At 36.2% G+C, this 18,972-nt stretch overlaps 1 protein-coding gene across 1 annotated transcript in view; it reads right to left on the bottom strand.

Annotated features, from left to right (window-relative positions):
- The window catches only part of PIBF1 (progesterone immunomodulatory binding factor 1), a 320,308-nt gene that overhangs the window by 117,734 nt on the left and 183,602 nt on the right, over positions 1–18,972 (bottom strand). The window contains exon 12 of the mRNA XM_036756551.1: positions 18,140–18,290. Within this exon, the coding sequence (XP_036612446.1) occupies positions 18,140–18,290 (151 nt within the window). The remainder of the gene's footprint in view (positions 1–18,139; positions 18,291–18,972) is intronic.

Genomic DNA, 18,972 nt, shown 5'->3' with positions numbered 1-18,972 from the left:
ATCTTTTTGAGTTCAGATCTGACCTCAGACACTTACCAGCTGTGTGACCCTGGGAATGTCACTTAACCCCATTTGCCTCAGTTTCCTCATCTGTAAAATGAGCTGGAGAAGGAAATGGCAAACCAGTCTAGCATCTGCTAAGAAAACCCCAAATGGGGTCATGACTAAAACAACTGAATAACAAGTTCTTTTCCCAGTTGAGGGATTTTTCAATCCCAAAATAGAGCTATTGTACTGACTATAAAGGTCCTTGTGGAAGGTGGGTCTCACTAGAGGGGTAGGCTGCTTGGATAATTAACAATGCTAAGTTTCCTTTTGGCATGCAGGGATGTCAATCACAAGGTAGTATGGTAATTATAGAGAGACTATATAGTCAGTTAGCTAGCTTTATGAAGTCCCTACTATGCCCTACAAACTGTGTGTGCTAAGCACTGGGGATACAACGAAAGGCAAAAACCAAATAGTTCCTGTTCTCAAGGAGCTTACTGTCAAATGGTGGAGGCAATATGCAAATTTGCATAAACAAGATATACACAGAATAAACTGAGGGTAGTTTCAGAGGGAAGATATTAAGATTAAGGAGGACTGGGAAAAGCTCTTATAGAAGGTGGGACTGAGCTAAGACTTAAAAGAAGCCAAGGAAGCCAGGAGGCAGAGATGAGGAAGGAGGGAATTCCAGGCATGTGGGAGAGTGAAAATGTTCTGAGTTGATTTCTGTATCACATCAGCAACAAGATGCAGGACTAGACATTTTTTCTGATGATAGTGACTTTTAAAACTTTTCCATAACATGAACTTTGCACCACAGATAAAGCACCTTCGGCTATCTCCATGGTCTAGGACACCTAGAATACAAAAGGTTTAACTAGTCTCCATCCCATCCCCCCAAAACCCAGGAACTGATGCTCACTGACCTAGAGCTCATTTAGCACCCCTCCCCCAACATCCCATGCTATTGGCAGTGAGGATGCATCGGCAGACCCAAGGACACAACACAGACAACAAAACCTGTCCCTAAACCCCAGTCTCCCCTCTCCTTTTCGGTGCCAGGGAGACCCCAGCTCCAGGTTACAGTAATTTTTCCTCAGTGCAACAGACAGCCAGGTAGTCTTAGCCCCTCAGAGGCAAAAGCCTGCCAGAGGCCACGACCCCATGCACCAGCACTCCAGTGATCTCAACTTCTGTTGCCAGGATGGACAACCCTGCAGCACCACCAGAGCCAGTGCTGAGGCAAACAGCTTTATAGCACCAGCACTGAAAAGTTCTGAACACTGGTACCAGACCAAAGAACTAAGGAACAGAGGGAGCAGGACAGGACATTGTGCTTTGAGGGGCTGTACAGCACTCTACTAAGCCTGAGAGGAAAGAGTCCAACATCCAGATGGGGCCAGTTCTGACCACCCCAAAATCACTTAGGGTAGAGACCTAGGCTGGTGAAGCGTGAAATGTCCTGTGTGGGAAGAGTCTGAGATACTTTGAATCCATCCCCCATAGAAAAAACAATCAGAGGGGAGGGAATCAAAAAGTGAGCAATAGGGGGAGAAAAGACTGAAATTACCAAAGATCTCAGGAAGGAGAAAACCCAAAGACCTTGCAAATAAGCAGAAAAATCAACCAGGAAAATATTAACAACAGAAGGAAACATAGTCTCCAGATCTAGTAAATGAGTTCAGGCACCTATTAATAAATACTATAAAACAAAGGAAAATGATCCAGCAGTTGGTGAGATAGAGAACCTTGTGGAATGTGAGAACATGGAACCACTACTGAATGGTTCCAAACAGAAAAGAGAATTGTGAGACTGGGACTACATTACAACACAGGAGGGTACGTGAAAGGAAGGGAAAGGGAACGGAGAAGGGGAATAAAGAGATTTTGAGGCAAAGATGATAAAAAAGGTAAACTAGTGGAGTGTATAGATTAATGGTCTGTATAACCAGGGATGTGGTACGGGAATGTCCTCTTTGTTACCTACAGGAATTGACATTTTTCTAGGAGTGAGGCAGAGGAAAAGGAGAATACACGTGGCAAGCTCTGAAAGATAGTGGCAGAAACTGCCTAGAGGTGAGACCCTAGAACAGATACGTTGGAAGATCTGACTGCATGAGGCATGCAGGGAAAAGAGAGAGACCAGATAATTAAAATGGTCATGTTTGGTATTTTTTGTTTTGTTTTTTTGGGCAGGGCAATTGGGGTTAAGTAACTTGCCCAAAGTCACACAAGCTAGTACATGTGTCAAGTGTCTGAGGCCGCATTTGAACTCAGGTCCTCTTGACTCCAGGGCTGGTGCTCTATTCACTGCGCCACCTAGCTGACCCAATTAAAATGGTCATGAATCAGAGAACGAGGTCTAGAGTAGATAGAAAAAAGAGGATGGATAACAGAGTGAGAGAAATCCTTTATAGAAAGGAGCACAAATAAATGAATAAAAAAACCACAAATGAACAAGACCAGTTGAAGGGGAGGAGAAGAAAGGAGAATCTAGATGATTGACAGGAAAAATGAGGGGAGGTGGTTTGAATTAGATACAAGCAGGAGAGAAAAAGGAACTAATATACAAAATCCCACAGGGAGAGGAGTACAAATGAGAAATAGGGATCAGGGGAATTGAGCCAGTGGGAGCAGGAGCACCTTAAAATAAAGTAACTGAAGGAACATAATACTGTGTTATACCAGAAAAGGGGGGGAACCCATAAATTGAAAAAAAAAACCCAAACAGTACAGATAGATGGAAGTAACTATAACCCCAAATCTCACAGTTTTAAATGTGAATGGATATTGAACAATCCAATATAATGAAAAAGAATAACACTGGATAAGAAAACAAAACCCTAGATTTTGTTGCTTATAAGAAACATATTTAAAAAACAAAGCCATAGACAAAATAAAACTGAAGAGATAGAAAAAAAATTTACAATATATCAAATGAATCTGGAAAAACAAAAACAAACAATCAAAAAATAAAAAGGGATGAACAAGGAAACTATATTATGCTGAAAGGAACTACAGACAACAAACCTGTATCAGTAATATACTCTCCAAATGTCTTAGCATCCTAATTATAAAGGAAACATTATCTGAGTAACAAAAAGACAACAGATAGTAACACAATAGCCACAAATAATTTCAATATCCTTTTATCAGTTTTGGGTAAGTCTAACTGAAAGATTAAAAAAAAAAAGGAAAATATGAAACAGAAAAGTTAAAAAAGTTAAAAAAAAAGTTAAAAAAAGTTAAAAAAGTTAAAAAGTTAAAAGTTAAAAGACTATGGGATCTTTTAAATGGGATGTTAAAAAATAAGTATATTTCTCAGCACAACCTGGAAATTTTATCAAAAATGACCATGTAAGGCAGATAGACATTGCAAAGAAATGCAAAAAGGCAGAAATCGTCAATACATCTTTTACAGACCATACTGAAATAAAAATAGAAATTGCTTCATGAACAATAAAAAATACAGAATCAAATGGAGACTTAACAATGAAATCTTAAACAATAAGAGGGTTAAAGAACACTTGATAGAAATAATTAATAACTATGTAAAAGAAAATAAAAATGATGAAAGATACCAAAATTTCCAGGAAGCAGTTAAAGTGATCTTGAAAGGAAAAATCTGGAGACAGAATGTTTTGTGTGAGGAATACTGAAGAGGTCAGTGTCACTGGATCAAAGAGTACGTGGAGAGTACTGTATAGATCTCTGAGGAGAGACTGGGTAGTTTGCAACAGGGGAAAATTTTCTTGACTGTTTATTAGCTTGAAAGGGTATACCTGCTCTATGGTTTCACTAACAATCTTTGTGACTCCCAAGACCAAGATTCCCTTCCCTTGCTATAGCTACCTTATATGTGCTGTCTCTCCCTACTAGGATGCAAACATCTTGAGAATCAGAGACTGTCTCACTTTCATAATTTTACAATTGTAACTATACATGGGTTATATTTAAAAAAATGGTAAATAAAAGGAATGTGGAGAAATAAGGAAAGACTTACTAAAAGTAATGCAAAGATACATACATTGGCAAAATATACACATTGATTATGACTATGCATATTAAAAACAATAGTAACATTTTATGAATATATAGATAGAAAAGAGACTACTCAGGTATGCAGGTCAAATAGCTTGTTTTCTTAAAGTTTGTATTTTTATCTCCCTTTTCTTCCTCAGTATGAGAATGTTAGCTTTGATTTCTTGGCTTTATTTGGAGTATCTATATTCCATTTATCTATCTATTCAAATAAACACAAAGCAATTTAATCTGTGAAAAAGTAAATAGCTTATTCTACTGGTATAAAAGGATGAGTACTATTCGCTACATTAAATATGACTCATTACAGGCAATATTTTGCTGCATATCTGCAATATTGTCTATGGAATTATAAGCCATTAGTGGGAAGAAATGATAAATAAGGATGAATAAATTGAGTGTGGGCGGAATAACGGGCCTTAAAAGAAAGGTTTTTAAATTTGAAATAGTAAGAAAAGGAATGCTAGTGAAGGTCTTTTACCAGTGGAAGAAGATGGATATAGTATTTAAAAAAAGAAAACCTAGTCTGGATGGATGTCTGGTCAATATGGTCATCTAAAAAGAAGAAGGTTTCCCAGCTTTCATAGACATATTCCGTCAAAACCCTGAAACTCACATCATATGAAATAATGACTGAGAAATCCAATGAAAAACTATATAGGCATAGCTCATTTTATTACACTTTGCTTTACTGTGCCTCAAAGATATTGCTTTTATTTTTATAAATTAAAGGTTTGTGGCAGCCTTGTGTCAAGCAACTCTATCAGCACTATTTTCCAAATAGCACATGCTCATGTCATGTCTCTGTGTCACACTTAGGTAATTTTTACATTATTTCACACTTTTTCATTATTATTACATAATATTACATTATTATTACAAATGCTATGGTGATCTGTGATCAGTGATCTTTAACGTTACTACTGTAATTGTTTTGCGGCACCACTAACTACACCCATATAAGATGGTGAACTTAACTGACAAATGTTTGTGTTCTGACTCTTCCTGCCTGATCATTCCCTTTTCTTTCTCCATTTCCTTGGGCCTTCCTATTCTCTGAGACACAATAATAGGGAAATGAGGTCGGTTAATAAACTCACAATGGCCTTTAAATGTTGAAGTGAAAGACAGGGTCAATACAATCATTAAATCGTAAGCTGTTATTTCACGTATATTGATTTGCAGATAGACTGGGTTTCCTGAAGAGAGGCCTTTCCATCCCCATGCTCTCTGAGGAGAGGAGCTGTGTCCTGCAGGAGGAGCAACATGGACCTCTCCCTTTGCTGGTAGATGAGTTATGTGGACTGTATATATATGTCTCTGAAAAAGGCAAGACAACTAAAGAACAACAGTTACCTTTACTATTTATGGATTCAGGTAAAAACCCTTTGCATTTTTAGCTGGTTTAAATAAAACCTGTCACTATATTGTTGTCTTAGTGTAAGTCCCCTTTTTATGCTGAAATAGGTACATCTCCTCAATTGACACATGGCTTACACAGGCTAGGGAGGAAATATGCTTTAACAGAATCCATTTACAAATAATGTACTGATTATAAATAAACATATATTTTCTAAAGCAATTCAACTAAGAACTATATGTGGAACTACTTTGCTAGCTATTAAATTTGAAGTAGGGTTGAAACTACTTTGTGGCCATTGGGAATCATTTCCCTGAGTTTTCTCGTCCCCTAGTTATTAATTTATATGTACCCCATAAATGTTTCTGGGGTTCATTGAATAATAACAATAGCTAGCACTTACATAGCATTTGCTATGTGCCTGGCACTGTGTTTGGCACTTTGCATTATGCTGTACAATTCGTATAGAATTCTTGGATGTGACTTGGCTTAAATTACTGAATGTAGGAGAATACAAGGAAAATGACTAACAAATAGCAGGGATTTAATATATACTTGTTGTTTGAACAAATTAAATATCATCTTGTGGTACTAAGAGTGTTGGAGTAAAGCCAAGAAATTGAAATTTAACAGAAATAATGTAAACCTGTACACTTACTTTCAAAAATCAACTGCACAAATATAGAATGACAGAAGACTTAGTCAACAATATGTATGAAAAGATTTGGAGGAATTTAGGCAGAGACTGTATAGACACCTCTAATAATTGCTTTAAATGGGATTTAAAAAATTATGTTTGAGGTTGAATCTAATTTATTCAGTAAATACTTATTAAGTATTTGGTATTACTACCTACTCTACACTGCTGTATGTACCTACTATGTGAAGTCTGGGAGAGATAGAGACTTTAGATAAGACGCTGTCTCTGATGGTCATGAATTATATATATATTCTAAGACAAGAGTTCTTATTCTTAACTTTTTTGGTCATGGATCCCTTTGGCAATCTGGTGAAGTCTACAGATACTTTCTCAGAATAATGTTGTTTTTAAAAAAGTTGTAGCTGAAGGAAATACTAAATTTCAGCTATAGTTTACTAAAATCAAAGATGTAATTTTTTTCCTACCCTGAGCTCATGGACCCCTTGAAATCTGTCCAGAAATCACAGACTAAGAAGGTCCAAGACACAGATAATGCCAATACACACTGTAAGTGTGCTAGAGAATTAAAAAACAAATACATGAAGCTTTAGGTGTAAGTAAAGTTGTTATTGACAGGGTGATTAAGTGAGTCTCATAGGAGGAGGTAGCATTTGAGCTGGTTTTTAAATGATGGGTAGAAATGTGATAGGCAAAGAGGAGAGAGATCACAGAACCTGCTCTGAGAGCAGTGTTCAGTCTGATTGGTTTTTAAGATGCTTTCCAACTCTAATTTCTATGATTCTATGATTCTACTACATATGTTTTTTAACTCTGATTTTCCTTTCTTCTAATTGCTCTGAATCGGCAGGATTTTGTTACTGAAACACAGAAAGGAAATCAAGGTTAAAAGCTTAAAGTAGTATTATAGTTTTAAGTCTTCACAAAATCATATACCTAGGCACATGAGACTCTCATTGAAATCAAGGTAACTGCAAATATTCTAGTTATGTGAAATGTGAGAAAATTTTTAAAGGAATCTGACCATCTTTCTCCCCATTAACACAAGCCCTCAGGTTCAGGCCCTTTTCCCCTCTCTCCTGGACTACTGAGACAATCTCCTAACTGGTCTCAGGGATGAGAGGATCACAGATCCAGAGCTAGAAGCCTCATTATTTGTTTCTCTAATCTTTCTCCTCTTCTAATTCATACTGACAGATGTTGTAAGCATTTTTTAAGCACAAGTCTAAGTAGGTAGCTCCCCTGCCTAGGAAGCCTTCATGGTTCCCCATTGCCTCTGGGAGAAAATACAAACTCCTCTATTTGGCACTGAAAGCAGTTCACAATCAGATTCCAACTTCTCTCCCCAGGCTGCTTACACATTCCTCCTCCTCATACACTGTATATTCCAGCCAAATCGTCCTTCTTGATTTTCCTTGTATGTAATCTCTCACACAGAAAATTTTCTCCTCTTGACTGCCTCCTACAACTCCCAGCTTCCTTCAAGATGCAGCTCAGCTCTTCCAATAGGGATTTCCTGATGTTTCTAGTAGTTAGCATCCTTCAAGTTAAATCACTGCACTTATTTTGCACATATTTTATATTTACTTATTTATGAAAATGTAGCATTCTGGTACAATGTAAAACCCTTGAGGGCAGGCACACTCTCACTTTTGTATTTGTAAATCCATTCTTCAAAGTGCCTAGCTCACACATTGCAAACAGCATTTAATAAATGCTTATTGATTTAAGAATATTATTCCCATTGTCTTAAAAGTAATTTATGAGGAGAACACATAATACAGATTTTCCATAAAAAATTTCCATGAAAGTTTTCATTTTGTGTTTAACCACAAATTTGTGCTACTTTTTATTGAATAAAACATTATTTATAGAAAGAACGATGATAATATTGATAAGGTACAGTTTCTCTAATATTATGTAACTGGACAGGGATCTGATGATGAGCCTAGAGTCCTATGAAAATGCTTCCTCATGCCCAGCAGGTAACCTTATGAAGACCATCCAAATATAAATTCTGGCAGGTTCTACCAGGCTCAAAAGGCTTTGAGTAGATTTCCAGTGACAGACTGTGTCTACGTTACAAGGACCAACCCAGATAGGTACAAAGAGACTCATCACAAAGAGGTAGGCCATTGGGTGACTAATTCTTTAGTTATGGCAACCTGTGAAATAAGGAAAAATACAAGATGGTCCTCAGTCCTGTGTGATTCACTCAAAGTATTAAAAAAAAAGGGATCTTGAGGCTATTTTTTAATCCATTAGAATCATTTTCTGTAGAATTGCTTCAGCTATGGACATGGCATAGGTCCCTTTCTGAAAATCCCCTCCTGAAAACTTCCATTATCCATGAGACATGGTTAAACCAATTAGGCATAATTAAGTGAGAACCTACCAACTATAAAATACAAGCCCTTCAGCTGCCTTATGGAGATGCCCTGAAGTGAAGGCCTCTGTAATCCCCATGTAAATGCAGACTACCTGTTTCTCACCAACGAGAATGAAAGAGAACTTAGGGAATGGAATCTTGGTTATATCTTTCCCTCCTTGTTCGTATTTCCCCATATTCCTGTCCCTTGGGTGGTTTGCTTTAGGTCTTGAGCCTTCCCTTTTCTAAGTTAAAACTGACTGTAATAAAGATTCTATTGCTGTATACCTTTATTGTTCTGTCAGGTTATTTTTTGAAAGTCCTATAACTGCTAAGGACTGGGAGAGTCCTAGCTTCAGTAATGATGATTGCAGAGCCATGGAAAAAGCCAAGACGACTGACTCAAACGGATTTTATGTCACCTATGGGTGACATAATTATAATTTTAATTTTAATTATAGAGCAAATGAATCACAGCAATCTTGATATTTTCATTAAAAATGAGACTAGAAGACTAAGCAAAGTCCCAGCTAAAAGGAAGTACGATTGAAAATTTTTTTTTTCTTAGAAAGGCATAAATGAGGCATTAACTGAGTTGGTTTTATTGTATGTACAAAGGGAAGAAGAAACATAATTTCCTGGGACAATTGTTCCTCTCATATTCCTGTTCTCACAATTGGCATTTAAAAAAAGAATACTATGGAGATAATTGTGTATTTATGGGACCTTATCTGTTGCAGAGAGTTGAGATAATAAAGATTTCACTGAAGAACTCTGAAGTCCTTCCAAGAAGAATCAATATATACTTCAATACTTAGTATTGCAATTAAATGCAAAATATTGCCATTGAATACAAAAGTTCAACAGTGGGAAAGAAAGTGAAAAAAAGTTGGAAAACATGGCTGAGGAATAAGAAAGGAAAGAGGTAAGAAGCTTATAGATTATGCATATGCTTCATACATTGAATATTTTCTTCAAAAAGAAAGGTCTGGGGCACTGAGCATGAGGAATACTGAATAACACCACACAAAAAATGAAACTTACATAATTTGACAGATAGGAAATGATTGGTTACAAATCAGTAACCATGCAAATCAACTAGTAACTGGTAAATTATCTAGTTTTGAATCAATTATCTGGTGTACAGTGACTTGTTGTTATCAGTCATAACAATAAGGACACTAAAAAAGTCTAACAAATACCTTATCCAACAAACAATTTGATTTCTGAGCCTTAGTGAAAGCTCATTGAGAGATTCAATTGAGATAGATCATCCTGAAAGCATTTAATAAAAAAAACTGGAAAGACAAAAACTAGATGAAAAATGAAAATGATCTGTCAAGACTTCTAGATTAAACAATTTTCTCCAGCTAGGCCAGAAGATGCACCACGATAGGACTCTATCACGGTCTGCAATGTGCTACAGGAAAAAAAGAAACAACACTAAAGAAAACAAATATGGGAAGAGAAGCTGGACTAGGCCAAGGTTACTTAATAGAAGTATATGCTGTAGATGTCAATGCTGGGGCATTGGGGAATTAATTTTTAAGATATCCGAAAGAGAGGGAAGAAACTAAGCACTCGGAAAAAATCACAGACGTTATTATTACCCCCCAAAAAATTATCATGAAAACATTAACAAGTAACTTGTGGAACACTTACTTTTGCAAAGGAGGTTGGGAGCACCCTTTCACATCTCCTTTTGGTTTGTTCTTCATAATTTTGTAACATTCACTTTTGATTTTTTTTTAATGTGTGATTACTCTTTCTAATTACACTGTTTTAGTTTTTGTATAGTGTTCCTGGCTCTGCTTAATTTACTTTCATCAGTTTACACAGATCTTTCCATACTTCTCTGTATTCACCATACACATTTTTTAACAGCACAGTAATATTCCATTACATTCGTTTACCACAGTTTATTTAGACATTCCCCAATTGATGGATATCTACTTTGTTACAATTCTTTGCCATCATAAAATGTGCTGCTATAAATATTTTGGTGTATATGGCAACTTTCTTATCAATTGCTTCCTTGGGTTATAAGCCCAGGAATGGATAGGGGTTTGCTTTATTTGCCTAATTCTAAATTGCTTTCCAAAATGATTGTAATGATTTCAAGATTCAACAATAATGTATTAGTGTGCCTATCTTCCCATAGCACCTCCAATACTAATTATTGCCAATTTTTGTCATCTTTGCCAGTTTCTAGGATATGAAGTGATTGTCAGGATTGTTTTGATTTGCATTTCTCTCATTAGTTATTTGGTGTATTTTAATGTGGTTGTTAATACTTGGCAATTCTTCTTTTGAGAATTCTTCGTTTATACCATTGACCACTTGTTATCTATTAGGGAATGGCTACTGGTCACATATATTCGTTAAGTGTTTATATCTCTAGGAAATCAAATCCTTATTAAGGACTCTGAATGTCAACAAGAGACAGCCAGCCAGCCAGCCAGTCAGTCAATTTCATACCGGCAACTTAGGAAGATCACTTTGATAGGTAAGTGGAGCCAAGACTGAAGCAGGTTGACTTGATGGAAGGAGACTAATTAAAAGGCTACTGCAATATTCCAGAAATAAGGTGATGAGAACCTGCATCAGGGAAGGTGTAATATCAGAGGAGAGAAAGAGGAAGTTTACAAGACATGTTACAAAGGTAAAACCAACCAGACTTGAGGGTGGAGGGGTAAGTTGGTGAGAAGAGTGAGGAGTTGAGGATGATAACCTAAGTTGGGAGCCTGGGTAACTGGGAGGATCATGGTATCCTTGAAAATAATAAGTTCAGAAGATGGAGAGATTTTGGGGAAAAGGATGCTGAGTTTGGTTTGGGACATGTTGAGTTTAAGATGTTTGTGGTATGTCCAGTTTGAGACCAAATATAGGCGTGGAGGTCAAGAGAGAGGTTAAGACTGGAAAAGTAGATTTAAGAATCATCGGCGCAGAGATGGCACTGGAGTCCAAGGGTCAGAAAAGATGGTGGACCTGTTACATAACAAGAGTGAATGATGACCAGTTATTGCACCATTACCCATGCCACATGAAGTGTTTAAGGTAAGACTTCTTAGGTAAGCTTATTTATTGGGTGGAACCTTTGTGGAGGGTTAACAAGAGGATATGGACCAAAATCTTACAGGATGAAAAGGTATGACTCAGTAACAGTCTGCACAACTGGAGACAGAAGTCACATCAATAAGGTCACAGATCCATCAAAAAGTATCAAAGTATTTAAAAACTGGAACAAGATTGGCTATTTTGAGAAAAAGGAAATCAGAAACTGGCATAATAGAAAGAGCACTGACTCTGGAGTAAGGGGACCTGGGTTTTCAAATTCCATCTCTGATGCATATTACTTTTGAGACCTTGGTTGAGTAACTTAATCTTCCTGGGCCTCAATTTCCTCTCATCTCTTAACTTGGGGCTTGGACTAAATGGTCTCTGAGGTCTCTTCTAGCTCTAAATCTGTGATGGAACTCTATCTTGTATGAATTGGAAGAGCACTGGGAAGTGGCATGTGACTATTGAGCAGAAGCAATGGGCAATTACCCCAACTATTGGTCGGGTTCATCTGCCATAGCACTCCAGGGGCAAGCATAAGGCTGATGTAAAAAATAAAAATCCCAAGGGTCTTGGCAATTAGGTTAGTTTTACAGTTTACTTATAAGAATAATTACAGGTCCTTGAAGAGCCTTGTAATAATAAGATTTTTAGGGGCAGCTAGGTGGCACAGTGAGTAGAGCGTTGGCCCTGGACTCAGGAGGACCTGAGTTCAAATCCATCCTCAGACACTTGACACACTTACTAGCTGTGTGGCCTTGGGCAATCTCTTAACCCCAATTTCCCTGCCTTCCCCCCTCCAAAAAAAATAAAGGTTCTACTAAAAAAAAATAAGATTTTTAGAGGACAGATCAGACGTAGGCCAGTGATATGTCAGAATTATGACGTGGACTTCTAGATACATTTATTTACTATTTGAAATTTTTTTTTTACATTAGACACCTGCAGTAAATACCCAAATGATTCACAAGGTACAGTCTCTAAAAAAAGTTAAGTAAAAATGCCCAATAGAAAGATTGATGTTGTGCATCACACTCTTTTTCTGTAGTTTCTCAATTATTAACAGAAAGGAATTTGTCCAGTTTAAGCTGTTGGCTCAGCGTCCTCCTGCTGGCATTTAATAACTTCAAAATAAATTCAAACCACTGGGAAAGCCTCAGAAATGTGTGTCTCTAAAAGTTGTATGAAATGGATCATTGTCAACTTGTGTAGCAAGGAAACTTATTAAAGTTAGGCTCTTCAAATAAATTAAACCATCTGTAAGAGGGGAAGGCTGATTAGGAGAACTGCTGCCCTCTCCCCACTATTAAGTATGGACATATTCATTGGTAACTTGTTAAGGGATTAAGACAATATGTGATTGATATTCAGTAATTGGTGCCAAAGATGGACTTTGTCCATGGCTGAATGGTTGTTCGAGGATCCATCCCTGTGCAGGTGTAAAGATAACAGACCTGTCTCCTTTCTTACAGTATCGTGATGACAGTAGTAGTGGGAAGGGATTTTCTGCTCCTCTCATCTCTCAGAGGCGAAACTAATGGTAACTTACAGCAAAGGCTTAATGTGACAGGCTGAATGTGCTTGCCCAGGTAGCCAGAGAAGGAAGACTCTGAATTCCCTGCTGCCTTGCACCTTTCTATTTCTATTCCGGACCACATGTCAGAAGTCAGAGATACTGTTAGGTTTTCCTAGCCCAAGTGATGACAACGGCTGAGGCAGTGATAGTGCCTATGCAGAAATGCATGGCAGACTAAGACATGTGCTCATTTCCATGTACCTGGAATTATATTGGAAGTTGTTTTTTATTTTTAAAGAGTAAACCCTTGGTGGGAACATGATGAGTTAAAGAGATAAGGAACTTTTTTTGTGTAGGTCCCAGAGGATGGACTTTGTGAGATCAGTCACAGGGTGGGGGGCTTGATAGAGGGATGAGCTGGGCTGTAGGTTTCACATTCACCATACATTTTAAAAGTGCTTGGATTATCAAAAGGCCTCAGAATAATACAAAGATCTATCATGGTAAGTCTTTACGCTTGGTGTAGTAAACAAATGAGTTTTTGGAAGACCCACAACAAAAAGGGAAAAAAAATGTATATCCCAAATGTCAGCATAAGCATTGTAACACGTGAATTTTGCAATAAGCTTACTTATAGGAATACTTTGATAGACATAGGAAGGATGTGTTGCTGGAGATAAATCAAGGTAGAATCTAGGAAGCTGGTTGTTAAAAATCTATCGAGTGGCTGTTTTCACTGGGAATAGGGAACATTTTTTATTTTAAAAATGTCCTGGCATAGGACATTCTTAGTACATAGTGCTACACAGTACACACATACATAGTACATTCTTAAGAAAACTTAAGAGTAAAGGGTTGGCACAATATAGGGCAGCTAGGTGACTCAGTAGATAATGTTGAGATTGGAATCAGGAGGCCCTGAGTTCAAATCTGGCCTCAAATTTTATTAGCTGTGTGACCCTGGGCAAGTCACTTAACTTCTCTTTGCCTTAATCCACTGGAGAAAGAAATGGCAAACCATTCTAGTATCTTTGCCAAGAAAACCCCATACAGGGTCAAGAAGAGTTGGGCATGCCTAAATGACTGAACAATAAGACAACATATGGTGCTCTAGAGAAGGTCAGTTTTTAAAAGGACTTTACAGACAAGTTGTTTTTAATGTCAGAAAATCCAATATTCAGGGTTTCATAAAGACTGACTTTGTGATAAATTCTATTGGTTATAGATGTATTCAAATTGATTTTTATTGTCTTTTTTGTTGTCTTTACATTGCTGTCATCATTGTGTGTCATAGTTGAATGAAGCAAAGCACTATGCCAAGTGTTGGGGGTATAAATGAAAAGTAGGAGCTCACATTTATTCTAATGGGAGAAATATCACATATGGAAGGTTTTACCTACAATTCATATGGAAAAGTCCCATGATACTTAGGTTGAAGTGGCAAAGCAAATGTTAATATCGATTTCTTAACGTCACTTCCACTGATAAAACTACATCAGTTTCTTACAATGAACCATTTGACAGTGCTAGGGACTTTGAGCTTCTTTTTCTGCATCTTCAGTAGCTACAGCTATAACAAGACATCTGGAGTGTAACAGGTGCATGTAGCAAGAGTGGTGCTAAGCTGTATCTTCACAGGGGCTGTTTCCAGGATGATGGCTAAGGGAAATGGGCAGAAAGTATTGTTATTTCCAAGGCTCTTGGGTTTTGGGTCCTGGTTTGCCTCCCTCAGGATATGAGGGGAAATGGTGGTCAAGGCAGAGCTGATGGTTTGACTTTTCCTGATATACCCTGCCTACTATCTCTCCCTGAGTGTGCCTTACTTCATCAGCTGGGCTGGCACTGAAGACCATCAAACCTATGTGAACTAGGCTTTCTTGTTTCTTAAACAGGTCATCAAAGACTCCCAGATTTAATCAAAGAAACAAAGGCACTGTGATTACTTCAGTGCTCCAAAAGGGAAAACAGTAAAAAAGTCTCACCTTAATTACCAATACACTTGTTTGTCCTATGTTTGGCAGCTGGTGGGGATGGCTGGCCTCTTCTCCATAGGAGGTGCCTACACTGATGACATCTGCAAGGGCTAGGCTGGCCTGGTAGGTATTGTCACTCCCTGGGTTCCTGTACCTTTCTTTGTTCTTTTAGTTCTGCTTTATTCACCCTGCATCATCTTCAGAGAAGTCTTTTGAAGTTTCTCTAAATTCTTTATATTCATCATACCATTAAATTTATATGCCACAGTTTGTTCAGCCATCTCCACACCACTGGGCACTATTTTACTTTCAGCTTTTTATTATTACATATTATGGTCCCATGACTTTTTATTTTTTACACATGGGTCTTTTTTTGCTATCATTAATATTCTTAGGGTAAAAACTCAGCAGTAGGACCTCTAGGCCAAAGGGTATAAACAATTTAGTAAATTTACTCATGACATTTTTCAGCACAGCCTAACTTCCCATAGCCCCTTTAAGAATGATTTTTACCATTCTGGATCATATTTGTGAATTCAATAAGTATAAGCTGGTACTTCAGACTTATTTTAGCAATTTTCTGATTGTGAATTTAAACAATTTTTCTAATGATTGTTGATAGTTTATTGGTCCTTCTTTTACAAAATAATATCATAACTTTTCTACTGAATGGTTCTTAATTTTATTAAAAATTTCAATTCTTTCTATATTTTGGATGTTATACTTTTATGAGATTTTAATATATAACTTCAATCTGTAGCTTTTTGACTAGCTTTAGCAATACTGATTTTGTTAATGCAATATATTTTTAGGTAACAAAATAGCCTATTTTATATTCTATGTCTAGTTGTGAATTCCTTGTTGAGATAATTTTTTTACACCATGAGTTTTATATTAAGACCATTTATTCACTTGAAATTTATTTTGATAATGGCATAGATATTAGTATATCCATAATTTCCATCGAAGTGCTTTTTGGTGTTCCTAGCAGTTCTTATCAAATACAATGCCTTTCCTAGTGGTGTGCAGTCTTGTATTTATTAATCACTAGAAGACTGTTGGATGTATTTGCTTTTTGGTCTTATAGGATTTAACTTTATATTTTCTATTTGGTACCAGGTAGTGATGATAACATAAATGATATAATCTGAGATCTGGTAAAGCCAAGTCCTCTTCCTTCTTCCTTTATTCATTATTTTCCTTGCTATTCTTTAACTTGAAGTTAAAATTAATAATGAATAGTACTAAAGACAAAATTATTGTTTCTGTAAATAATAAATGTCATCAATCAATATCTTACCTTTCTTTAAGAAAAACACTGTTATATAAATAGGGTAAATAGTTTTAAAAGCATTCTATGTTGCTACAACAGGCGCTGTATATCCAGAATGACTGAGATCCTGATGTTTATTATACTATCCCTGAGTTACAACATTAGGATTATTACTACAATAAATTAGTCATGCTTATTCAAATATCATTCCTAACACTTAACTAAGTATATGTTATTCTTTACATATATTAGGAACTATATGTGGAAATCTTTCTATTCAGAGATAAAGCTGAGGTGTATATTCTAAATATATGTGGATGAAATGATAACAAAGGGTTTCAGGTTCAAGAGGGCAGGAACTGTTTTTCGTTTTAATATTTGTTTTCCCCAGTACTTATCACTGTGCCTTACACAAAGCAAGTGTTTCAGAAACGTTTATTGAATTGAATCAGAAACTGATTCAAAGACATGAAGCTTCTTCACAAGAAATGCAACCTATCTGAACCAAAAAGGAGCATGTTTGCTGGCACTGAAAAGCAGGAACGGTAATGAATATGGAAGAGAATAAGATTCATCCTGATACAAGTTGCACGCAAGGGAAATTCAATGGCATACACTTTATCTTCTTTATCAGACAACTGACAAATATAGAAAGCGCCAGAAAAGCAAAGCCAAAATATAGAAATTTTCTATACTTCAGTATTTAATAGAAGGGTATCAGACAAGTAGTTCTACTGTCCAATAGTCTTTAGAAGCAAAGAGGTCAGATGTATATAGGATATTCTAGGCTGAACTGATTAACTAGATAGCATTCCCCAGACTTTTGAAGTAACTCAAGATTGAAATTGGACTTTTGGTCAAAATATATTATGACCTGTCATTGTGAGGAATGACTGAAGGATTCTGCAAGTCTTATTTACATGGCCAGCAGTAAGTTGATGCAAAACATAATAATGCACAGGATCACTGGTCCCTTAAACAGTTATCAAAATCATTAAAGTTATATAAGGGACTATGGTATGGGGACAGATTAAAATAATTATGACTCTGAAAATGAGTCACATGAGTCACTATGAGTCTGAAAAGATGAATGCTGGGGGTGTATATGACTGAAATTTATAATATGATGAGACAATTAACTGAAATGTTCACTAATCAAATATCAGAATTCTTAAAACAAAAGGAATCCACCTATGACACCAAAGAGAAGAAGTTTTAGGATATTAAAGAATATTTCCCTGGCATACCGGATCTATACAAAATCTATACAACTCAATACTTCAAATAGATGACAATGTCTAAGAACATAAATAGTTTCAAGGCAGTTTTAGTTACGTTCAAGAATGAAAAATCTATAACAGGTTAAAGAAAGTGAGTGATAGTTCTCATTCAAGATCAGAATGAAGAATAAACCACTACTGAAGAAAGAGTTAGTTCTGCTGCTTTTTTCAACTATTTAGAGATATAAAATTGTGAGATGGGAAACAGAATTTTCTGGAGTTAAAAAGTACATGCATTTATAAAAGGAACATTAAACAGTGTCTTTTGTTGTACCCAAGGTAGCTACCTACAATGTCTAGTCCTAGCCCTGGGTTGTGGTTACAATATATACATACATACATACATACATACATATATATATGTATATATATATATGTATATGTAAATTTTAAGAAAAAAAACCCTCAAGGACTCATAATAATTTGTTACAAATAAAAAATATAACTTCTACAAAGAGCAAGATTTTTTGATTCCTCAAATTCTTTAAAAAAAATAGGCCAAATAAATTAATTGAAAACGACAGATCCTTTAGAAATACGGTCAATGACTATTTTACTGAACTATAAACTAACTGCTTTTGGAAATGCTACTCTCTTATCTGAATTGCCAGGGAAAACTTACTTTCTGCAGTCTGTATTATTATCTCATCAAGTTCTTTTTCTAGTTTTTCATAATTCTCTAGTCTTGCCTGATGATCAGCATTTTGCATCTGAAGTTCAGAAATGCGTTTCTCAGAAGAGGCTTGAAGACCATAAAATTCTTTAGTTAAAACCTAGTGGTTAAGTAGAAATAAAACAAAGATATAATAAAACAATTGGTTGATATTAAGATAATGAAAAAAAGATACAAAATAGGTTCCCCCCCATTTGTAGCATTTAAGAGAAATAAGTCCAATTGTTATAATTGAGTATTAGATGAAGCACAAAGAATGTTTTACATTTTTTACATCTTAAGGAAAATGATTCGAATATCACGATTATGAAGTACCTCCTTACAAAGCTGAATAAAAATGAATTTAATATTTGGAAATGTTTTGGTGGTTAGGAACAGTATTTTTAAATTTAAATTCTAAAAGCACAGGCATATCTCACTCATCTATGGGTTGCTTATCTAATGCTTTCAATTATGCAGAACACAGTCAAGAACCCAAATTCAAAAAGTAAGCCTTAAAAAAGACCTTTGAATAGCTGAAACAAGTTTCAAAATGTCTATCCATTAAAATTCATGTAATTTTACATACCGAAGGATCCCTTAAACCCTCACTCTGACCTTATTTATGCTTTAGACACAATTCTCATAAGATGGTTACTATTTTCCTGGCTCACAACAGTTAGAAACAGCAAATTAAAAGGGCTGCTAGAGGCAGGAACACCAACAACCCAAAGAAGTGATTGCTGCTAGTCCAAAAGGCAAGGAAAAGCCATCAAACACTAAAAATCATGCATCAGAACTTA

Source organism: Trichosurus vulpecula, chromosome 4 (assembly GCF_011100635.1).
Source record: "Trichosurus vulpecula isolate mTriVul1 chromosome 4, mTriVul1.pri, whole genome shotgun sequence".
NCBI lineage: Eukaryota > Metazoa > Chordata > Mammalia > Diprotodontia > Phalangeridae > Trichosurus > Trichosurus vulpecula.
The sequence above is the reverse complement of the archived record's forward strand: the minus strand, read 5'-3'. Positions and strand labels throughout refer to the sequence as shown.